General features: G+C 37.5%; 1 protein-coding gene across 6 annotated transcripts in view; it reads left to right on the top strand.

Moving 5' to 3' along the window:
* Positions 1 to 25,483, top strand: part of KIAA0825 (KIAA0825 ortholog) — a 407,113-nt gene that overhangs the window by 130,564 nt on the left and 251,066 nt on the right. For 4 of the 6 annotated variants that reach the window (XM_044265489.1, XM_044265508.1, XM_044265471.1 and 1 more), the window contains 3 exons: positions 4,261 to 4,451; positions 7,120 to 7,305; positions 19,075 to 19,185. In XM_044265489.1, the coding sequence (XP_044121424.1) occupies positions 4,261 to 4,451; positions 7,120 to 7,305; positions 19,075 to 19,185 (488 nt within the window). The remainder of the gene's footprint in view (positions 1 to 4,260; positions 4,452 to 7,119; positions 7,306 to 19,074; positions 19,186 to 25,483) is intronic. The other 2 variants (XM_044265499.1, XM_044265479.1) reach the window with 1 other exon arrangement.

Genomic DNA, 25,483 nt, shown 5'->3' on the forward strand with positions numbered 1-25,483 from the left:
ACCTGAAATAGCTAGACATCAGAACTCTCCTTCTGCTTAAAAGTAAAAATAACTTAATTTGAGCTGCAGCATGTGCTATCTAAGTTGGAATGTAACGGGATACAATGAAAAGTCAAAGAGATAATGCCAAAATGCTACAATTTCATATTTTTCTCCAAAGGGACTACTTGTGGGTATCCCTGCCCTTCCCCTCCTCCCACTTTTTTTTTTTTTTTTCTAAATGTCTCTTCTTAAGCCACTTTATTCTTTGTACATACTTTTTTTTCCTCCTCTCGTTGTATGTTCTTATGAGGGTGATTTAAGACCCATCTGATCATTTATAGCTTACCTATTTTCATTTAGCCTGTGTTTTGAAATCCAAAACTTCCACTGAATTAAAGCCTAATGATTCCCAATACAACCGAACCCAGCATCAATTAAAATTATTCATCGTCAGGCTTCAATCCCATTGATTATACATAAGCCCCAATATATGAAGTTGATTTTAGGGCAGAGTGAGACATTTACAATATCTTAATAAAAGATAATCAGGGTTTCTAAAAAATTCATCAGTCAAGCCCAATTTCATTAGCTTTCCCAATTTACCCTTTCCGTGGGATTAAAGCTTATGATCCTTGTTTTTCCTGTCTGTCCTCATGGCTATGGAGTCCTGGGGAAACTAGAGTGGAGTATTATTCAAATAGCAAAGTCACTCTTGTCAACCCCCTGACACCCAAGGTTCCCGTGGCTCTATTTATGCCCGAGTTATAATCCTAACAAATGTTGCCATAACAGAGAGAAGTAGTAAGAAGATCTTTTAAAGGACTTTCCACTTTTTCCAAGGCCATTTCATCTCTCCTTTAGAGGCCCTTCCCGGATAGTTTTTCTTTTTGCAAGAGCATTCACATAGGGTTTTCCAAACATGACACACTTCAAACAGCAGCGAGCAGAATGAGCGCGAGAAAGTGCTGGTGCAGCTGGCAGCCCGAGATAAGAGGCAGAGTATTGGTCTTCCCCTCTCTTGCCAGCATCCCAGCTTCCTTATTTGCCTTGAGGTAAACAGAGAGATGGAAAATGAGTCCATCTCTGGTTTCAAACTCTTTCAATATGTCAGTGTACTAATGAGCAATTTTATATGATGTTTTCGTTGAGGCACAAGTATCCTTTCCGTCTACGTCCACCATTGGGCTATTCTGTTTTCTCGTATGCAAAACAGGAGCTAGAAAAGTTGTACGGTATAAATAATAAGTGGATGCGGTGAGAACCTGTTATTGAAGTTAACAAGTATTAAAAAAACAAAACAAATTACCATGTAACATGGAGCTCTTAGATCTTATGACAAGGCGTTAGCTTCAAAGACAGAAATAACGAGATAGTTACCCTGTGATTACATGGTACCACAGCTTCCATATACTTACATGGTCAGTAGTTACAATTTAATTGCAGAGTTAGTGGTTGTTACTTATGCTCAGGAAAATAAAGTGATACTGCTGTTCGATTTACCAAAAATAAGAAACGGCTAAAAATAGCAACAGATTTTTAAACTGTTTTGACAACTGGAGTATTTGACAATGGTTTTATCCCGTTTACTGCATCCTTTTCTTCTCCTCTCCCCATTATTCCAAATGATTGGTGAAACAGGACTAGATGTTTTTGGCAGGGCCGTTTTGAGAGGGAAGGAGATGAAATGTGCCTGACTGGAGGCAAAAGGTGGGAGAGCGATCTCAGGGGAGCCTAACACCCTGTGCGGAGGGTAATAAGGAAATAGCGAAAGAATTTACAAGATATGAAGGAATATTTGGTCGTGTTTTGTGACATCAGCTGAGCCCTAGATGCATTATTTCCCTTCTCTAAACTGTCAGGTTTAGAGAGTCGGAGAGTTCAGTTTCTCTCTGATTAAGTGCTGGTCAGGAGGCACAGTGGGTGTTCAGATTACATGTTTAAAATTAAGCTTTGAGTATAGTTGACATCTGCTCAATTTTAGCAACTTGTATTTTCCAATAGTCAAAGAATAAAGAATTGTCTGTTCAAAGATAATATTGAATGGCTTATATAATAAAGCCCAGCTGCTTGTTTCCTGATATATAATCTAAATAAAAGCTCACATCTGTTTACATTATGGTGGGTCTACAAAAATAACAGATGTTTACTAGCAGAATACTTTTGAAATGACAACAAATAGAGAAACAGGTCAGAAGAATAAATGAGTCACATTTAGTTTAATGAAAACCCTTGCGTATATTATTACAGTTTTACATACTTTGAAGGGAATTGTGAGAACGAGGACGAGTTTGGAATATTTTTAAGTAAACACGAAGTTTACATTTTAGAAAGTCTCAAAAGAAGTATTTTTCAGTTTCAGGGAACGAACTCTACATGCCTAGTTACTTTTATTTTCTCATTTATTGTTAATTATTAAGGAAATTGGTTTTCATTTTGAAAAATACAAGAAATCATGTTGGTCGCATTATTAAAAGCACCCGTCCATTGCTATGGAGTCATTCATACTCGTCATTACATCAACTGAAGCAATTTTCTTTTAATTAACATACAACACAGAAAGTATGACAAAATCAAGCTCTAAAAATCCTCTCCTTGGAAAATTTTAAAAAGCGTTCCTTCACAGAACACACAGCAAGGAAGCACAAGATACTCTAATTTTGCTACTTCCACATGAATTTTGTAATTTTTTTTTCTTTAACAGTTTTGATATACGTCTAGTCTAGAAGTCAGAAGTGGTCAAAACCTCCTCCTTTGAACCTGACTGTTGCACATTTGATGCTCTAGTTTCCCACCCAAGGATGCTAGTTCTACTCATTTATGAACTCCATTTGAAAGTCAATAGAGGGGCGCCTGGGTGGCTCAGTGGGTTAAAGCCTCTGCTTTCGACTCAGGTCATGATCTCAGGGTCCTGGGATCGAGCCCCGCAGCCGGCTCTCTGCTCGGCGGGGAGCCTGCTTCCTCCTCTCTCTCTGCCTGCCTCTCTGCCTACTTGTGATCTCTGCCTGTCAAATAAATAAATAAAATCTTTTAAAAAAAAAAAAAAAGAAAGAAAGTCAATAGAAATTAGCCATAAATTATTCTTATAGTGACTATAGAAGATTTTAGAAATCAGAGCAATTATCAGAAGAATAATAAGGAAAACACTGATAGGCATATCTGCATGAGAAACTATCATCTTTTGCTATAAAAGAACAAAATTTTTTTAATCATGTTTGAGAACTATAAGTAGTGGGCAAAGCAAGAATTTTAAGTCAAAGAGGATTGCTTAGAGATAAAATGTGAAGCTTTGCTCATTTAATTTTTGATATGGTAACAAATAAGGTAATATTTGAAAAACACATTCTCCTCTTCCCACTTCAAATAGTTTTTTTTTAATCTGCTTTGAGGAAAATGAGGTCAAACTACTAGCATATCTCCCTGGGAGCCTGTTAACTCATTAATGCTTGTAAATCACTTGAGGCCACCTTCTCATTTCTGCCTGTTCCCACTGGCCTTAGCTGCTCTTGGGTCTTCCTCTGTGGTCAGGGAGAATTTGGTACCCACAGAATAGGTCTGTAGTGGGTGGAAAGGAAGGAGAATCTGGCCCCTTAGAAGTATGAAATACTGTAAAAATGCTAAGAAGTGATAACATCTGCCTAGGATTTACAAACTCTTGTAAAATCAGACCATTATGGTATCCGTTTCTAGCATGGTTATTAAAAACCCACGAATGCAGTAGCCTAATGTAATAATCTTTAATAGTTACCCATCCCCCTCCTTGGTTTCATGCATGTTGATAAGTATGTGGTCTGTAAGTTTATTTTTTCTCCTTTCATTTCATTATAATGTGTAATCTCAAACATCTACTAGAACGACCTCCTATGATGATAATAGTCTCAGAAAAATACACATACGTAAACAATATTTTTAATTATTAAGATTTAATTTTCGAAGAACCAGCCCTCTATCTTAAGCTAGCATGACTTGTTTGGCAGTTGTAGAGCTGATTGCTTAAAATAAATTTTAAACCCCGGGCTGGGAGTGGGTAAATCAAGATATGCTAGGTTAAAAGCTTGTGGTCTGGATTTGCACTAGAATATCTGGTCTTGTAATTGAAATAAAACATATGTTCCTTTGTCAATAGGATGTTTTACATCTTGTCAAAAATCTTTCTTGGTCATCTAGTGTGTCAGACTCTCCAGCTATTTCCTTTCAGCCTGAACTAATTATGTTCATAGGAAGCAAACTGACATTTTGGAAGATGTGATTCTATTGTTTTATGTGTGGTGGTTTTGCCAGGGGGAAAGATGCTCCTTCTCACTCCAGATGTGGCATTATTTCTTCTGCGCTCTTCATCATGATCTCTGGACCATTCTGCCCCCTAAGTTAGCCCAGGTGACCCTCACAGAAGTGCTGGAGAAATCTTTGGGTCTACTGGCCTCCAGATATGCTCGGGTCCATCCCAGTTACAAGAGAACTCCACAGATCAGGTAATTGAAGTTGTGAAAACCATTGCTTTTCAAGAACGTTTTCATCAACTGGTATAAAGCAGAATGTAATTCTGAATCTCATGACATAACTTCTTGTATATTTAAAATGTTTCTAACATCTGAAAGGAAATCGTATTCAACTCTCCTGAGATACTTAAGTGGAAATGTGGAACTTCAATCAAAATAACTTTGCTCTTTTTTTCTTCTTAAAATTGTGTATAGAACCCACTTGTTCTAAAAAAAAAAAAAGATTCAAGCTGTATTACAGTCTAAGGCATTTATATACAAAGGTTATTAAATAAGATAAAGAGGGAAAATTGAGGCCTGAAATGGAGAAGTAAGCAGCAGTACTCTGATGGGCAGTTAAATTGACTTTGAAATTCTAGGCAACCAGGGAATTTTAGTTTTCCTATTTGTTTTTAAGTTTTTAAATCGTGTCGTTCATCTTCATAAGGAAACTCCTTTGTCTAAGTATATTCTAATCCCTTATTTCTTTCTCTCCTTTATTTTTTCCCTTTCTTTCTATTATGTACTACTGAAAGCAAGTTCAGTAGAATGTGAAATCACAGAAAATGAGGAGCAGCAGTCACAGGGTATTAATGATTAAACTATAGTCCAGGTCTGTGACACATCTAGGCAATGACTACAAAAACGTGCATAAAAGACAACAAGGGTCATATGAAGAAAATGCTTTATTTTATAAATAGTCTCACTAATGTGATTAAGATCTCTCTGTTCTTCAGATATGTATTAGGAGGAACCTAAAGTTACCAGAGGCTTTTTTTTTTTTTTCAGTAGGAATTGTTTCCTGATCATGTTCTTGTAAAGCACTCTGCATTTGAAGGGTACTTAGGTCCTGCTACAGTGTTTCATAAATATGGTATTTTGCAAAAACTGTTTTGAATTACTGACCAAGCATTTTTTTTTAATCATTGAACTCAGAAGAATAGATGGCAAGTTTTTTTCTGAGAGCAAAGAGTACCTTCATTCTTTTCCTGAGTAGTTTAAATCATTTTTGACTATGAGGTGGCGAGTCATTTTGAGATGTTTGTGAAATCACATTTACTGGGTAATATATTTAATTAAATGTACTGTAGAGACTTTGGTTTTTGATTTCTGGGTGGCTATATAAAAATGGCATGAAAAGATAAAATAAATAAATAATTTTATTTGAATGGTTAAGATTAAACCGCTGTTACTCTGGAAATCAGTGTGTGTGTGTGTGTGTGTGTGTGTGTGTGTGTATGTACATATATCTTGCATTTGCAATTGCTTAATTAACTATTAGAGAAAATAGATGCAAATTGCAGTTAAACCTTCCTAAAGGCAGTTATTGATGTTTTTAGTATTCTAGTGGCATCCCGCTGTCACATGACTAAAACCATATGTATCATATGTAATATCTGTTACATGTTATTAATATATGTATAAACTTATTTTATATATATGTAATAAATTTGAGGCCAAAGTCTCATTTTTTTAAATTTTCATACTTTTTTGTTTTGTCATCACTTTATGATTTCCATCATCTATTCCTTGAACACTGAATTAAAAGAAAAAAATTAGTTGAGGTTTGTACAACCGATTCATATACCAAAATAATCTTTAAACAGATCTTTGAGTCTCTGTTAAAACACAGGGAAGATAGAAACAAAGAAATGAGTTTATGAATGAGATTATAAAATACAACAAAATTTCCACAACTTTATTCAATATTAAAAATTTCAGAAACTATAGCCTTCTACATTTGTGCTTCTGGTCTCATATTTTTCTTCCTCTCCTATTTGCTGTGGAAACATGTTACCCAATCTTTTAACTTTCTTTTGACAGCCTATAGTTGGATAAGGAAAACTGTTCTCCTATCAAAATTTTACCTATCATTTACATGTGGATAATAGCAATTTTCTTTTAATCTGGCTCCTCTTTTGCTGGACGTAATTTCAAGGAACGTCTTTTGAGCTTGAACAGTATCCTAAAAATGCAAAGTAAATCTTAAAAAAAAAAAAAGAGGGGCACCTGGGTGGCTCAGATGGTTAACCATCTGCCTTTGGCTTAGGTCGTGATCTCCAGGTCCTGGGATCGAGCCCCACCTCAGGATCCCAGCTCAGCAGGGAGTCTGCTCTTCTCTCCCCCTCTCCCTCTTCTTCTTCTTCTTTTTTTTAAAGATCTTATCCATCCATTCGACAGACAGATCACAAGTAGGCAGGGAGGCAGGCAGAGGGAGAGGAGGAAGCAGGCTCTCCGCAGAGCAGAGAGCCCGATGCGGGGCTCTATCCCGGGACTCCAGGACCATGACCTGAGCTGAAGACAGAGGCTTTAACCCACTGAGCCACCCCTTCTTGAGCTCTCACTGTCTCTGTCTCTCTCTCAAATGAATAAATTTTTAAAATCTAAAAAAAAAAAAAAAAAAAGGAACGTACTCCTAAAACACTTTAGTACTGTAGATAGACCTCACCATTCCTAAAGATAATGGTATATGAGTCATCTAACACCTGGAAACTCAAATGCTAAGCTTTGGTTCTTTCTATCTGTCTTTGATCTCTGAAGCCCTGGTATCTAACCAAGTATTTCTATTCTTACATATGTTTAATATAAGAGATATGAATGATAGTATATATAGCAAGCAGAAAAACAGTTTTGCTTATCATGAATTTCTTTTGCTTTCCAACAGACTTGATGTCACAACAATTTTAATATGCACTGAGAACATGTTATGGTCAGTTTGCACGTCTGTACAGAAGCTTTTGAATCCTCATGAATATATAGATGATAAAATTTTTAAAATTCATACACATTGTAATAATTTGTTCACAACATTAGTCATTTTGACTTCACCCTTATCTGAATTATATCAGTAAGTATCAAACATATTTTCTGTTTAGCTATTATGATATGTAAATAATGTGACTTAAAGTTATTTTCATTCTACTTATTGAATTGTGTGAAGTAGCAAGTAGAAATATTTTGAAGTGCATTTTCGATATTGTGAATTGAGCCATTTTACAAAATGAGCTAATAATTGTGTTATATCTCTATTGGTCAATCTTACTCAGATTCTAAGGCCCCAGTAGGATCGGGGTGCTCTTGAGCTTCACTATTTGAGTTGTTTAATGATTATATTAATGGGTTGCTTATCTCAAGCACAGCTTGGTACTTTATGAACAAGAAAATCGTACCAAAAGTACCTTGGTACTTTATGAACAAGAAAATCGGCTTTTTACTTTTAAAAGTGTTTCTTAGTTTTAATTTTATATGAAGTGCTTTGCTCTAATAGAAAAATTTTAAGTTGATACCAGAATATTCCCAAATCTGGAAGAAACGTAATGTTTCTACACTTTCAGTTAATCTGCCATACATTTGCATTTTTTTTTTTTTTTGGTATTAGGCTATAGTGTCTAGTAATGGCAGGTGACAATAAGAATAAGTAATTGCATTTTTATTTTCTGTCTGTCTATTTACTTATTTTTTGAGTAAACTCTACGCCCAACATGTAGCTTGAACTCACGATCCCAAGATCAAGAGTTGCATGCTCTACTAAGTCAGCCCTGTGCCCCAGTAATTGCATTTTTTTGGAAAAGGAGATGGAATTTTATTGAATACAATGCAAAGGAGGAACAGGCATAAGGGGAAAGGAGAGACTGTCTGCCAGGAGGCAGTGCTGGGGGTCCATAGTTAAGAGGAGTGGGGAGGTATGGGAAAGTATGGAATTTTCCTTTTTTAGGAACTGTGTGATGTTTTCAGTAACCCATTGGCCAGCTAGGGCCTATGGATATTTTGAGATGGGTCCTTTAATGAGCTTATTTGCATTCCACCCTGTGGTCACTGTGGACCCTTTACCTTACTCAGGTTTTCATTGCTCAAGCCTATTGCCTAAGGTGTCCTTCACATTCCCCCATGATAGATCAACAATGACAGATCTTTGGCATTTGGGTGGAAGTCTCATCTTCAGTAGCTCCTTCATGCTGGATGGGAGCATACTGTTTCTACCTAAACTTGTTGCTCCGGCAGGGGTTCTATGCAGGTATAGACTAGAGCATGGTATTATATTAACCTGTGGATAGGCGATTTGAGTGAAAATCCCTGGTGGACTGGTCCATGGAATTTAGGGTGAGGGATCTGATGGTATGGGCTAGGATCCTTGTTGAATCATCATTCATACAGAATTGTTGGATTCACTCAGACTCGTGGGAACGTTTTTGCCTATAGATCAAAATGGCAGCTGAATCTCGGGGGACAAAGGGAAAAGGGGGAGCCTGAAAGAATCAAGGTAGCTGGGAGTTAGCAGTGTCAGGAAAGGGTCCCAACCAAGTTTGTAATGTGTGTGGATTCACCCTGAATGAGCTGCCCCTACCAATTCCATCATATGTTTGGAATTGAGGCCTCAGGAGGATAGAGTGGGAGAAGAGAGGAAAGGGGTCCTTCACCCTCACAGTCTCCAGAGTCCGACCTGTTCACCCTCAGACCTTCAGACTACACTAACAAGTGCTCCCCACCCTGGCCAGAAATCTATTGTGTGAGGTGTGCAAGGGTTAGACAGCAGAAGAGCCAAAAAGAGAAAGAAGAGGGAGGGAAGGGACCCTCCAGAGGCAAAAGGGGAACTGGCTCCCCCTGGAGATCCTCAGATCCTCACAGAAGAGTAACCTCTGCTGGTTACCCAGTTCTCCAAGGTCGTCAGTTCCCCAAGGAATACTAGAGTCTGTCCACTGAGGGAAAAGTCCTGAGGAGTTCCCAGAGAATCCAGGGTAAGTCCCAGGTCAGCAGAGGTTTAGGGTGAGGGCTACCAAATGTGGGGTGATCCATCAGGTGAAAGAATCTACCCAAGGCAGAGCAAAGGAGACAGAAGTTTATTAATACACTGGATGGGAGCAATGGGCAGGACAGCAAAGGAGAGACTCCTCAATTGCATTTTTAAAATGTTGAAAGATTTTACATAGTAAATAAGATTTAGGGAAATTAAAAATTTGGACTAATTTTCTGGTTTATTTCATTTGAATTGGTAATATTGTAGAAGACATCGAAGTAGATTTTATAATAAAACAATAATACAATTTTGTTTAAACTTTCCTCCAAAATAGTCACTTTATCCTGAGAGACTAGATAATTGCATATTCTTAGTTTCTTGGATAGGAAAAAGTATGCATATTTCTATTTCTTAGCATAAATTGGGAAAAGTATTCCTTTCTGGAAGATTCTGGTAAGAGAAATATATAAATCTTGATTTTTCAGTAAATTTTGAGACTTTTGTGTTAGAAATTCTACAAGTAATTAACAAGTTTGATTTCAATTTCCCTATAATTTTCACCCACTCTGACTTTCAGCAAACCCATTGTTTATAGATTGTTTCTTCTGGCAACCCTGTCGTTGAGAGCTAATTTTAGAAATGGAGAATTCTTTCAGAAAGGGGAAGAAATAGTGAGATAAATTGCCATAAGTTTGGGATTATATGCGTAATAGTTCATAATCATAAAAAGCTCAAGGTCTGAAGCACATAATAAATCCTAGTAAACTCAACTGATTTACCATAGATGAAAAAATTGCTATGCTCTTAGTTCAACGGGTCATTTCATCTGAGAGGAAGGCCCTGTGAAAATCAGGAACAAAGTTGACAAATTTCATGGATTGGTCATGGTGAGCGATATTGAATTTCATGGTTTGTCACAGATGAATAGAAAAATTTTAACCCCCCAATGCATTTGTAAAACAAATAAATTATTATCAAAGATTGCATATTTTAATAATAATATTGTAACATACATTCATTATTGTTAACCCATGGCCTTTTGATACATTTTTTAACAACTATGCAAGTACTCAAATCTCTGATTTGTGCATTAGATATTGCACTGTAACCTCATTCAAGAAATTTAAATTGCTAATTTCAACCAGGATTACAGAACATTTTATACCAAGCACTGCCTCTGGTTTTTCTTAATATAAAACATGGATAGCTACATTGCTTTGAAGCATGAACAGAAAGAAAGTCTAGATACTTTCCCTTTTAATATTTCTCAGTTCATATAAATTTTCACATATCGTATCCATTTGTGTTGATTTAAATTTTATGATTGTCTTTCTAGAATATCAATGCAGTCTTTGAAATGTATTTTACTTTGTATCGAGAAAGGAAATCTACAGGACAGCATGTTCTTCTCAAGTAGGAAAAAGTTGTGTGTGTTAAAAGGACCCTGTTGACTTATGTAGCTTCTTTTCACAGCCAGGGTATGAAATGGTCATATTATTAGTATTTAGGGAAAAAAAAATATCTGTCTCTACTTCACATTTAAAAATTAAGCTGTATGCTTTGCAGAATTGGTGAAAAGTAACAATCAGGTATTGATAGTATTGAATTTTTTATAAACTGTACCTGACATTTGTCACTACATGCGGTAGGCCTTTTTTGAAGGCGACTGCCTTTCTTCCAAGTAGTTCTGACGGATGAACTGGATGTATTTTCCTTTCTGAGTTTAGTGTAGGACCACCAAATCCCAGGGCAGGAATACATGATTTTAAAATCGTTTCAGGAAGAATGAAACCTGTTTGCAAAAATGTGTGTTCTCTTTTAACTATCCTTTGTAGATTTCTGTTAGCACGTTATAAAAGGAGTATTTTAAGTTTGTCCTCCAGGGAAGGAGACCCGCTGAAACATAAAATATTCACCATGTATTTTCCAAAATGCCTATTGCTTGTAGCTCTTCCATCAAGGCAGTTAAAGTGCACAATTCAGAGCTGTACCCAGTGCACATTCACACACACACACCCAAATGTGGTTTCCATTGGTGCTTTTGGCTTGCGTACAACATTAATTTTAGTTTCTATGTAGCGAATTAAAATTTAATTCTTAGAATTTTAGCTAAATGCAATTTATTTTCATTTCAGTCAATGTTGCTGCCTCTCTAGCCCCTCTGATTAAGCACAGGGATTAAGCCACAAGGGTTACAGCAGTGAGCAAGAGTTTACAGCAGTGAGCAAGATAAATATCTGCCATCAAGTCAAGTCTAATAAAATTTCTAATGTTAAGATTACATTTATTTACACACACACGCCCACTCTCCCCAGTATCATGACATTTAATAACACCAAAGAATGAATTTCAGTAACACACCGGGCAAAGACGGGTGTCAGCAGATATGGGCCAGCCTACTGACCAGCACACCCACCTTGAGGTTCACTTGGTATCACTGATAGGGCTTTGAATAACTAAATGCCAAGGTATTTTAAAATATGCTGTGTCTATAGTTTGTTTTCAAACCAGTGCTAGGTATTTTGAGGTGATGGTCTTATCTGTTTATTTAATTATTTATTTTAAACTATTTCACTGTCCCTCACAAAGCAGAGCATGGACTGAAATTTCGTTTTCCATACTTCAAGAATGTCTAGCATGCTTTGAAAATAGGCGGTTCCTCCAAACGTTAAACATAGAGTATGCTTTTGTAAAATATTGAGCGTATGGTCCAATGACCCAGCACTTTTACTCCTAGGTGTATACCGAAAAGAAGTAAGAATGTATGCCAGTACAAGGATTGGTATGCTGGTGTTTATATCAGCATTTTTAATAATAGCACAGAGTGAAAAGAACCCAAATGCCCACCAACTGGTGAATGGATAAACAAAGGTATAGCTCTCCATCCTGTGGAATGTTATTCAGCCATTAAAAAAAAAAGAAAAAAAAAAACCAAGAAACAAAAATCTATGGTGAGCCAACAGAGGCTGCCTACCTCAGGACTGACCCTCCAAGCATTATGCTAAGTTAAAAAAGCCAGGAAAAAAAGAGAATATATATTGTCCAGTTCACCTTACTAGAAATTTCCAAAATACACAATAAAAGACAAAAAGTAAATTGATTAGTGGTTGCCAGAGGCAGGGAGGAGGGGAGAATGGATTGTACCTGCTAATGCATATAGGCTCTCTTTTGAGAGTAATGAAAATGTTATGAAGTGAGATGGGAGAGAAGGTTACGCAACTCCGAATATACTGAAAACCATTTAGTTGTCAACTTAAAATGAGTACATTTGGGGTATATGAATTAGAGAGCTTAAGAAAGCTGTTTGAAAAAAATGAATATATCTGAAGAGAAGTAAAAATTTAAATCATTAAAATGTAAAAAACAAATGGCAGAATGCAAAGTGATTCAGAAAGTGGAGTTAGTTGTTTAAGCCATTTTGTTTAGATTAAATGTCTCCCTTTTGTTCCCTTCTTCTATGTGTTGCTTTTGAGGAAAATATCTATTTTTTTTTAAAACCTAAAATCAAACAGCCTTATATGTGATTCTAATAATGTAAAACACTGCTGAAGGACTAGTCTTTGCTTTGGAGAAAGCCTGTGCCCTGATTTTCTGACTAGCTGTTTCCTGCCCTCTCCTCTGAGATCAATTCTTGCTTGGCCCGACCACCATATGTCCTGTTCTCCGTCTGCCCTTGGCTGCATACCACCTAAGACTGCTCTTCACAGATGGCCCCTGAAATTCATTGTCCTTTCTACTAAGCAAGGTCTGACAATACCCTCTATTCATTCTTCACTTTTTTTTTTTAACCAACATCTGCCATGTACCTATGGTTAGTCCAAGCATTATGCTAGTCCCTTTTTAACTTCAAATCATCATTTTCTAACCTCAAAGAGTTATTTTCATCATCCTCTCAAGTCAGGGAGCAGGGGAAAGGTGAGGAGCCACATTTCATCTGAGTGTCTTCCCTTAATTTCTCTTACTTAATGACATTCAGGCAAGTATCTATGGTCGCAGGGGTGATGCTGGTTTATGAAAGCAAAACAATCACTTAGAGTTGTGTTTAAAATGGTGAAGTAGGTTGAGCTTAATTCTCAGTACATCTTTATGGTAAATTGTGATGTCAGGGGCATCAGAAAGGCTTGCATATCCTCATTGTCTCAAATATTCCAGCGCTGTCCCGGGGGTTCAATTTCAAACGAATTCTATTTCTTCTGACATCGTGGTCTACTTTCTCTTGGTACTTTAGTTTCTCGAGCACCTCTGACGGCTGGGGCTCCATGGCAGACACAGGAATGAGGCATCTGGCCTGGCCCTTCTGCCCCTTGGAACTTATAAGTTGTCCTTGGGCTGCCTCGATTCTATCCTGGAGGTTTGTTCCATTAGCATTTTGTTATGAGACACCGCTCTCCTGGGAGGGCAGCCAAAAGCAGGGCGGCACAAGAAAAGCATGAAACCCAGCTAGCTCTTTTTAGCTTATCAGTTGTTCTCACTTTTGATGTGTGTTGGATTTATTTCTTTCTAGCAGCAGCTGGCTACATAAGCTCAAAAAGTCAATGAGTTTTGTTAATGAAGAAAGGAAGGAAGGCAATATACTTGTACATCAGAGAACCACAAGAGATTGAATCTGGGACAGAGGGTCCAAGTGGCCTGCCATGATGAGCACAGAGCCTGCATGATGCTAGTGACAGGAAGGGGGCAGGGGGCAGCCGAGGCTGGACCAAGGGCCAAGGGCCAAAGCAAGGAATTTCCCCAAATCCCACTTTCCTCTCCTGAAACAAAACCATCTTTACAGTCTGCTAATTTGAATATGTGAAGAAATGTATTCTGCTTCAACCTATGGACAATTACTTATTTTTAAAAGAGTATTTAAATTTACCCTATCAAAATTCTTTTATGTCTTGCAGAAAATATAATTCTGTGGCTCTTACGATTGTATTTTGTTCTCCACTATGAATTATTTAGAGCGTCCTCTCTTTTAAGTGTATACCAAAACATCATTAGAGGTTATCTAATAGCCAGCTCATCATTTCATTCCCCCAATGAGGCTTGTGGGCCAATTTTCACCCTGTTATACTCTCCAGAATAATGACACTAATTTGGGATCTTGCTGTGGAATTAAATGCTTATACAGATCCCACCCCTCTGAGACCATAAACATCTGCCATAACATTTCTTATAGCCAAATAACCCTAGTATTAACAGGATGACTGAGAAACCATGAGTGGAATACAAGAACTTAGGTAGTGGCGGAAATGTCCTGGAAAATACTGTATCATTGGTAGTTTGTCGTCTTAAGAAATTTTGGCACCATTCCAAATAGCCATCCTATTATTACTAGATTCTCCATTACTTTTTTTCTAATCTCAAGGATGGAACTGTAATTAGGCAACCATTTAGACTATGAGATAGTTGTAGACTTTCTTAAGAAGTATTTGCAACTTGGGGCACCTGGGTGGCTCAGTGGGTTAAGTGTCTGTCTTCAGCTCGGGTCATGATCCCAGGGGCCTGGGATCGAGCCCTGCATCGGGCTCTCTGCTCAGCAGGGAGCCTGCTTTCTCCTCTCTCTCTCTGCCTGCTTGTGATTTCTGTCTGTCAAATAAATAAATAAAATCTTTAAAAAAAAAAAGTTCTTAAAGTATTTGCAACTGTTGTTAACATACTAATAATATCTTACATAGCTTGGTCCCTTATTATGTGCATACACTTCTCTGGGTCTTTTATACGCGTGATCTCAATCATCACACTGACCATCTGAGGTGATTATTCTTATTCTTCCCATATTCCAAATAAGAATACTGAAGCTGAATCAATTGTCAAGCAACATTACATGTCCAGTGAAGAGCCCATCGGAGCTGCAAACTCAGTTTTTCTGGCTCCAGAAAAACTGGCTCCTGCACATGCCCATGCACTGCTCCTGAATAGTCTTCAGTGGCCCTACCCTTGGGGATGGAGCAGGCAGCAAAAAGTAAATGTGAAAGGATCAGAGGTAGAGTTGAGTCCTAAGAAGAAATGATGCAAAATAAGGGCATAGAGAGGGATGAGGTGGTGAGACAAGAAATATCCTAGACAGGGTGGTCAGGGAAGACTTACTACAAGGTTTTGGTGTAGAGCCATCCAGAGAGCCAACTGAACATGACAGAGAATATGTTCTAGCTAAGGTCATCATTGTTGGAGAAAAGAACCACCCCCCAGAGAATGGGGCCAAAGGGACTTTATGCAAAGGTCTCATGAAGTATGTGGCAAATTAGAAGGAGGCTAGCATAACATAGCCTCCAGTCTCTACTGGTCATCATGAAGCCTCTCATCTCTTGTCCCATCCTTTTCCCCCAGCTTGATTTCGTTTGAGATCTCCTTTCTTGCCAGACATCTTGTTGCATCTCCTCTCACGTGATAGCAGCACCCTCCCTTCCTACTTCCTTTGCTAGTGCATGTTCTGCCCTCATTCTCTTGGCCTGTCCGTCCAGAGTTTGCAATACTGCTGGTGAGCGTCACTTAGCTGGCGTCATACCTTCTGACGCTGCTGCTTTTTGTCCGACATGTCCTTCTCCACTTTAGCCAAATTTTCCACTTTGCCCCATCCCACTCTTTGTTAGCAGATGGCCTTGCCCTGTACTTTCTGAGAAAACCTAGGCCATCATGAATGTACTTTAACTTCTCATTTCCATTTTTAATAATTATCTTTATCCTTACTCACCTCCAAATCCTTTGACAGTCAATGTGTCTCTTTTTCCAGCCAAAGCCCATCTTTTTACCTGCACTTTTGATCACATCTACCTCCTAGTCCGTGGCCATAGTCTTTAAAATATTCTTTCTCTCTTCTGGTTCTTTTCCCAAAGGCTCTTTTATATTAAAATTCTTTCTTTCTCTATTATTGTATTTCCCTTCTAAAACATAGTTTGTATTCACTGTCTCTACTCTGACAACCGTCATTCACTCCATGCACGGCAGCTGCCCTCATCACGCTAAACGAACAGCATGGGCCGGTTCATCCATGCCTATCCAGTCACTAACTCCAGTTTTTGCCCCTCCATGCAATTACCCTTTCCGCAGCTTTTCTCACTGTGGGCCATTTCTCCTCCCTTGATTTCCCTAATATTACTTTGTCCTGGCTTTTGCCTACATCTTGAATTTTTCCTTCATGGTTTCATTTGAGTACTTCTCTTTCTCACCTCACCCTTTAGATGTTGGTGTGTTCCAGAGCTCTGTTCTTAACCATATTTTCCTCTTACACTCTTTCTTTGGGTAAATTCACCCATTCCCATGGTTTTGTCATTATGACTTCCACATCAGTATCTTCCACCCAGATATCTCTCGTATAGGCTACCTCAACAAATCCAAATTTCTACTGGATGTCTCTCTTTGGATATACTTCAAATGACTGCAGCTCCCTCAGCATATCTGAAACTAAGTAAGATACCTGTGAGTTCTCCCAGGGTTCTCTTACCCCTTAACCTTTCTCCTTTCTACCTTCTCCATTGTGCCATCTCAAACCCCATGTCTTTAAGGAATTAAATATAACAATTTTATGTTTAGTTTTATATATTTGCCTCTTACTTATTTCCTCCAATGGTTTAGGACATTGTCCTCTTCTGTCTGGTCTACTGAAATATTATCTCATTATCTCCCTTACTCCAGCCTGGATCCCTGCAGATCATGCTGCACTATTGCACAAGTGATTTTTCAAAAATATAAAATAGTTGATATATCTCCCATGCTATAAACTCTTCAGTGATCCTCCATTGCTGGCGTGAAGTCCAGACTCCTTACAAAAAGTGTATCACAATATCCTGACCTAGGCTTCTGCTTAGTTCACACAGTGTAATATAGGGCTTGGGAACATGACAGACTCATTTTGAGGCATATATAACAAATTTTGTTCTCTCTGAAATTTATTAAGAAAAAAATGGCTTTCAAAGAAGAGATATGTTAGAAGTCTAAAAAATATTGAAGTATATAAGAAAGCAATTGATTTCTGTACATTGATTTTATATCCTGCCACATTACTGAATTGCTGAATGAGTTCTAATAGTTTGGGGGTGGAGTCTTTTGGGTTTTCCATATAAACTATCATGTCATCTGTGAAGTGAGAGAATTTGACTTCTTCATTGCCAATTTGAATAGCTTTTATTTCTCTTTGTTGTCTGATTGCTGTTGCTAGGACTTCTAGTACTATGATGAACAAGAGTGGTGAGAGTGGGCATCCTTGTCGTGTTCCTGATCTCAAAGGGAAGGCTGTCAGCTTTTCCCCATTGAGGATGATATTCACTGTGGGTCTTTGATAGATAGATTTTATGAAGTTGAGGAATGTTCCCTCTATCCCTAGCTTAAGGTGTGGTCCATATATACTGTGGAGTAATATGCCTCCATCAGAAAGGATGAATACTCAACTCTTGCATCAACATGGATTGGACTGGAAGAGATTATGCTGAGTGAAATAAGTCAAGCAGAGAGAGTCAATTATATGGTTTTGCTTATTTGTGGAGCATGAGGAATAACAGAGGACATGGGGAGATGGAAAGGAGAAGGGAGTTGGGGGAAATTAAAGGGAAGTTGAACCATGAGGACTCTGAAACACAATCTGAGGGTTTTGGAGGGGTGGGGGGTAGAAAGTTGGGTGAGCCTGGCGGTGGGTATTATGGAGGGCACGTATTGCATGGAGCATTGTGTGCGGTGCATAAACAATGAATTCTGGAACACTGAAAAGAAATTTAAAGAATAAATTAAAAATTGAAAAAATATTGAAGTATATTTAATTAGTGGGTATTCTGCTAGCAAGACAAACTGAAGAGGGACAGGTCACATTTGGAAAATGTGAGAATACAGGAAGCATATGGAATGAAAAAGTCAGAATGGGTTTTCAAAATGGAATTCTGTTCTACATATAATTTAAAAGATGCTGTTGCTCCTGTACTGTATATAAAGAGAGATAGTACCACTTCAAACAATTCCATTACTAAAATGCTCCCAGTTGTTACTCTTTACTCCATGTAGGCAAATATAGTCTCCTGTTATGATAAAAATTTTATTAGCCAAGCTATCTATGAAAGATTTTATGTAGCAGATTCTTATTACCTCAAGATTTATTGCTGAATTTGGGCCAACCTAGAAAAATGTTACAGTCACTTCTCCAAAGATAATTGTAGACCAGATAGTCTGGCCAAATTGTTCTAATTTTTAAATCATAGTCCTATATTTTACAGTTAAATTCTTCTTTATAAGCCCTCTGTGGGCTCTTAGGAACATACAAAATTAATTATAAATTCTCATTAATTGTTTAGTATTTATAAATCACTTTAAAGAATAAAGAGAGGTAGCTTTGCTAAACATTTCTACAGTAATGAAGCAAATATGACAAAATATTGACATTTATTTGATCCAGGTTGAGGAGGGTGATATAAATGGTATACATTGTCCTATTCTTTATTCATTCATTTTTGATAAATTTTATAATGGTAGTTTTTACCTACTAATGGGATTATCTTACTTTTCCAAGTGTAAGAACTGCTGTATAGGAGCTTCTGAATTACCTATTAACATAGATCCCAAGTGGATGGATGCATTGTCCATTCTAGCGCAATACCATTTTGTGCAAAATCATGAACTTCGAGGGGTGCCTGGGTGGCTCAGTCAGTTAAGCACCCAACTCTTGATTTCAAGTGGGTCATGATCTCAGAGACATGAGATCAAGCCCAGGGATTTGTGCTGAACATGGAGTTTGCTTAGTTATCCCTCTGCCCCTACCTCCCAATCATATGCACTCTCTCTCTCTCAAAAAAAAAAAAAAGAAAGAAAGAAAAGAAAAATCATTAACTTCAAATACTTAGTGAAAATAAAAAATTCTGCTGGTCTTCATGATTAATATTTCCTGTGTATTCTGAAATAATTATTTTATTTCTCCAGGACTTTTCAGCATGGCATAGATGATTCTACTTCAGATTCCATAAAACCATTTTTCAAGCAACCGCTGCATTGGTTTTCTTGCATATCACATTTCTACCCTTCTTTACTCAGGTGAGAACCTCTAAATACTACACTATGTATAATTCTATGATCCCTTTAAAGTTTAATGGAAACTTTTATCCATGGAGGTAAATGCATCTCAGAGAAAGAGCTTACAATTTTTATAGTATGCAGGTAAGTAAAAAGTATTATTTCTCTTTTTATTAGCCCAAGGATCCAATATACAAGCTTCATAATCATTGTGCTAACTTACAGCTTTACTGTTGTAATGGAAAAATATGAATTTTTGGAATTTAGTTCTATTTTAGCTAATTGCTTAGCCATTTTAAAATTCATCTTTCTTTATCTATGACTGGGGATTTGACAGTTCTCCAACTAATTATCGAAAAAAATAAAACAAAGACAGCAAAACTGGATAATTCATGTAACAAACTAAAGACTTAGGAAAAAGTTGAGAGAGAAGAAACTTTAAAAAATTATGAATAGGGTCTTCCACTTTTATTATTTAATTAACAGCATTTAAGCATTAAAAAATCATTTAAAGCATGAAATATACTCGCAGAATAATCTGATGACATTTTGTGGCATTATATAGAATGTCAGTTTGATTCTTTGCTGAATATATCACTGGAAAGTACCTTTCCTTAGTATCTGTGAATAAATATATCATGTATAGCTGAAGGAGATCCTCTTAATTCCTGTACATTCTTGATTCATCTTGGAAGTACACCATCAGTGATTTTACTCTCTAAATTGAGTAACTGTCTCTCACTCTTGAGGAGCAAGAGTCCTGGCCATAAATAGATGTTGTGTAAACCTTGCACACAAAATCTCTATAAACACAACAAATACATCCTGTTACCAATTAAGTCGCTGTCTCCATATAGGAAATGGGGAATCCGAGACCAGTGGCACATAGACTCTACTTTCAAAGACCTTCGTGTATTGTTGTTAATTCACTTACGAATAAAACATTTTCACCGTCTCTGATTCATTCCTTATGATTGATTCCTAGAAACAGAATACCCTCAGTACTCTGTCATCTCAGCATCCAGTAGCTTGCATGTAAATAGACTCACGGCACTGAGAATTAAATAGCTGACTTTTAATACTCATTACTACAAAAATAAGAAATTAAAGAACTGAATCTTTTACAGTGTGAATTAAACAAAAAATCTGTATTATTTTAAAGAGTTTCCAAACTTCTCAACCTATTTGTTCTCCATGTTTTCAGAGTTTCTTTAATCTATTAGTATTACTACTTTCTTTTGTCTTTTCTTTTCAAGATTTTATTTATTTGACAGAAAGTGAGAGGGAAAAAAGTGAGCAAGGATCCCAATGTGGGACTCAACCTCAGGGCCCTGGGATCATGACCTGAGCTGAAGGCAGATGCTTAACCAACTGAGCCCCAGGTGCCCCAGTATTACTACTTTCATCTTAGTCTATAACCATTGAGATTATCCCGATTCAGGCGTTGCTCTGTAAGATTTCCACCTTCAAGCTCATTCAGTCCACGTAGAGACCTGGAAAGGCAACCTGGAAATGGATTTATCTTTCACATAGCCACTTCTTGTGTTTAACGTCTTTCCTATACTTAAAGCAAGCATAAATATAATACGGCTTTTTTTTCTTTCTTCTTCTGTTAGTAGTAATCCATGTCCACCATTATCCTAACATAAACATTCAAACGCGGGAGTCACTCACTACTCAGCCCATAGTAGAAATGAACCTTGTTACAAGCTTCCCAGAGGACAGTTTAGGAAGCTGTGTCAAAAACCTTAAAAATATTTATTCTTCTTTATCCAGAAATTTCATTTCTAAGAATTGATCATAAGGAATTAGAGCAGCTGATGAAGCTTTGTTTGGAAGGCTAGCCATTGAAACATTGTGAAAGGAAAAAATGGAAATAAATGTTCCACAGAATAATTGGGTACAAATTCCATAATTGTCTAATTATGGAATAGTCATATGATACATTACTGTGGAGTCATTAGAAGGGATGATTTTGAAAAAATTTAATGACAAATAATTTTGATTTTTAGTGAAAGGGAAGCTACCCTTAGTCATTTTGACAGCATCAAAACCAGCCCGGGGGCGCCTGGGTGGCTCAGTGGGTTAGGCCACTGCCTTCGGCTTGGGTCATGATCTCAGGGTCCTGGGATCGAGCCCCGCATCGGGCTCTCTGCTCAGCAGGGAGCCTGCTTCCCCCCTCTCTCTGCCTGCCTCTCTGCCTACTTGTGATCTCTCTCTCTCTCTCTGTCAAATAAATTAATAAATTAAAAAAAATCTTTAAAAAAAAACCAGCCCAGTTTTTCCAGCGATAACTGTGTACCGCACATTCTAGGTGCTTCATGTACATTATCTCTTTAAAACATCATACCAGCCTGGAGGGCACCTATTTCTGTGCTGCTTTCATGGAGAGTAAAGTGATACGTAGGTGGCAACTTTCTGAAAAGGACTATGCTGGGTGGCAGACTCTGAGCCTAGGCTTGTCTGCCTCCAAAGTTCTAGCCTCTGACAACTACACCTTCACCTGTCACTGGGAGAGCAGATGTTCTGAGTGTGCGTAAAAACAGGTGTTTTTTAACACATGTTTAAAGTATGCATAAAAAATCTAGCAAGTGCATAAAAATAGGTGTGGATAAAAAATCCAGGATGGTCAGTTATTTATTATGTAAAATCTCTTTTTATATACTAATATATTAGTGCTTATATACTAATCGATAGTATATATCTCCAGGGGAGGGATCCAGTATGTGGATTCCTTAAGCTTGCTAAATGTGAGACCCATGTTTCCTAGGGGATGAACAGTTATTGGAAAGTGGGACACAGTTGAAAGTGTTGAACTAGGCCATACTACTTTACATATAGCATTAAAAAAGTACGTATAGAAAAAGCAAAATTGAGAGGCTATATATACTGAGGAGCTCATTGTTTTTATCTTTGTATGGTAGGATTGCAAGCAACTTTAATTTTTTATGTATTGTTTTCCATATTTTCTGAATTTCATATAATGAAAATGATTTAATTTTATAGACCTTCCTGGACTCGCAATGGGGTTCCGTCCTGATAAACTCATCATAAGTTGAAAATATTGTGTTAAAAACGCATTTGATGCACCTAACTTACCAAACATAGCTAATTAGCCTCACCTACCTTAAATGTACTCCAAACACTCACATTAGCCTACATTGGGGAAAATCATCTAACACAAAACTCATTTTGTAATTAAGTGCTACATGTCTCCTATAATATCTTGACTACTGTACTGGAAGTGAATAACAGAATGACTGTATGGGTACAGAGTGGTTGTAAGGGTTTGGGTTGTCTACCCTTGTGATCCCCTTATGGCTGCCAGAGCTGTAGCTCATTGCCACCACCCGGCCATCATGAGAGTATTGGACAGCATATCATAGCCTGGGAAGAGGTCAAAATCTCAAAATTTGAGGTGTGGTTTTGACTGAATGCATATCGCTTTCACACCATCATAAAGCTGAAAAATTGTAAGTAAAACCATCCATCGTAAGTTGGGACCACCAGTATTAAAAGTTTTTCAAAGCAGAAAGAAACCCCATTTTTTTTTTTGCTCTTTGTTCACATGGCTTACCCTCTAGCCTCTAGGCAGATGATTTCTAGCTTCGCATCTCCAGCTCTGAGCACCTGCCTTTACCCCCACATTGTATGTCCAGCTGCTCATATTTTTGAATGACCCACTGTTGTTACTGGAAATCTACTATGATGTCCTCAGCTGATCTTTCCTTCTACTTTTCCCTTGTCCCCCATGCATAGTGTCTTTTGTATTAAGAGTGTCATCCTTCTTAAACACTTCCAGGTAGAATCTTGATGATAGTTTCCATATTGATCTCTACTTTGCCTGTTCCTAGAGTATTAGCATGTTCAGTTGATTCTTTCTTGACAGTTCTCTTAGAACCATCCTTTCTCTCCAACCCATTACAACAACCCTAGTCCATTTTCCTATTATTTAACATGTTTCAGACACTGTTTTAATTATATCACTGCTCAAGAATTTGGTGTAGCTTCTGCGTGGCCCACACTGGCTGACTTACTACCGGGAGTACCCAACAGCATTCTCTACTCCCATTGTTAGTCTCCTTTCTTATCTCTTAAGACGCAGTTACTCCGTACTTATCACTGTTGTTATTTTGAGTCTCAGCTTCAGATCTTGATTTATGAAGTTTTCTCTCCTGAAATACCTTTGGTTCTCTTCTTTGCTTCTCAAAATTCCCCATGGAAGGCAGAGGATGAGCTCCCCTCCCCTGAAGGCAGTACTTTCTGGTAATTATTCTCTGACAGGTCCATTGAATATGCTTAGACAGACATGATCCATGTGACTTAAGATCTAACACTCTCAGAACAGTGGTAGAGTCAGAGTAACCAGGGTAGCAATAAAAGTAATTTCAGATAACTCAAGGTATTGATTTGCATTTGTGAAACATTTGCAGTGTGAATTGCACCTGGACCACTGCCATGTGACCTTAAAAATCCCCACCTCTCCATCCATTTCCCTCACATAATATGGGCTGTTTCTATGTGTTCGTCACCCCCAAATTATACCTCAAAACTCTCTTCCTCGCTTTAGCAACTAAAATGAACTGTTCAGAGAAATACATGGGCTGGATAATGACAAACTAAAAATATATAAAGCTTTTCTCTTTTGGAAAAGGTGTGGTTGAGAGGAGAGATGACTGAAATATCTAATGTTATGAAAGATCTTAGTAATTTATTCACCTACTTGCTTATTTATTTGCACCTGTGCATTGTTTTAGAAAGGATTTACTGTGGCCTTTAACAAGTGTTAAAAATATTAAGATAATGGGGCGCCTGGGTGGCTCAGTGGGTTAAGCCACTGCTTTCGGCTCAGGTCATGATCTCAGGGTCCTGGGATCGAGTCCTGCATCGGGCTCTCTGCTCAGCAGGGAGCCTGCTTCCTCCTCTCTCTCTCTGCCTGCCTCTTTGCCTACTTGTAATCTCTCTCTGTCAAATAAATAAATAAATAAATCTTTAAAAAAATATATTAAGATAATGAATTAAAAGTAGATGAGAAGGAAGAAACAGCAAGGAAGAGGACATGAATTTAAGACTTAAATTAAGAGTCACGAATGTATACACAGTTGTATGACCCATAAATTTGTCTGTAGGATTGCTAGTAAAAACCTATGAAGTATATAAATTGGTAAAAATAGAATTTTTCATATTCTCCTAGAACCGCTGGACTAGAGTTTAGAAGAGTTTGCTTTAGGAAAAATAAATGTATTTTCAAAGCAGTAAGTAAAATGTACTGTATTCATTATCCCAAGCACTGGTATAGGCTAACAATGTGAGTTGATTTAGAAAGGGTAATCAGTTTCATACTAGATTAAACTAACTCATGTGGAGGATATATTAATCTCAAGGTTAATACTATGACACCATACTGTGCTTTCATATGAATGTTCAAGGAAAAATACTATCTTAGTCAATTATACTGTTACATTATAATGCTCTTTTATTATTTTCCAAACTTTGATCTTCTTGTGGTTCTTTAAATATTTCCTAATATTTTTCCCATCTTCCTTCCCTAAGTAGGTCATAACTGCACACTGAAACCAAGTAGCATAATTAGTGTGAGTAAACAGCCCATTCGTTTGACACTGCTCATTTTTTTTTATGATGACAACATGATGTTTTGATTCGTGGCCAGTCCATTCTGAGCTGTAGATATGTCTTTCTACTCTGCTTTTGTTTCTACTTAGTTTTATTCAATGTAATCCTGTATAGATTTATATACATTTTCCCTCCCCAAATATATTAAGCTACTTTTGGCTACATTATATTATATATACTCTGTGGGTCTTTCCTTTTATCCGGTTCACCAAGAGATGTATACCCATTTTCTCTATGAACTCATTTAAATTCTTTTCTCTAAGTAAGGCACTGTGCTAGGTGTTAATGGTGAGGAAAGAGGTAAGCAATGAAGTTGGAGACTAAGCCCTTTCCTCAGTTACATACTGGTAAGCAATATAGTCTTAGTGACATACTTGACAACAGCATATAATACCATTGTCTATTTCCCCCATCTTGAGACACACTCCCAATTCCCTCCTGACATAGTCTCCCAATCTTCTTCTTCCTTTTCTGTTGCTGTTTCTCTGTTTCCTTTGCCCGTTCATCTCCTTAGACCTGGCTATTAAATCTTGAACATCTTGAGTGTCTGTCACAGAATTTTTACAGAGGAAATGAAACTTGCCTATGGCTTTATGTACTCCCTATGACTCCCCAAATTAGAATCTCTAATTTTTACCTCTCCTGGGACTGCAGACCTATATATCCATGGGTGCCAACCACACAT

Source organism: Neovison vison, chromosome 1 (assembly GCF_020171115.1).
Source record: "Neovison vison isolate M4711 chromosome 1, ASM_NN_V1, whole genome shotgun sequence".
NCBI classification, from domain to species: domain Eukaryota; kingdom Metazoa; phylum Chordata; class Mammalia; order Carnivora; family Mustelidae; genus Neogale; species Neogale vison.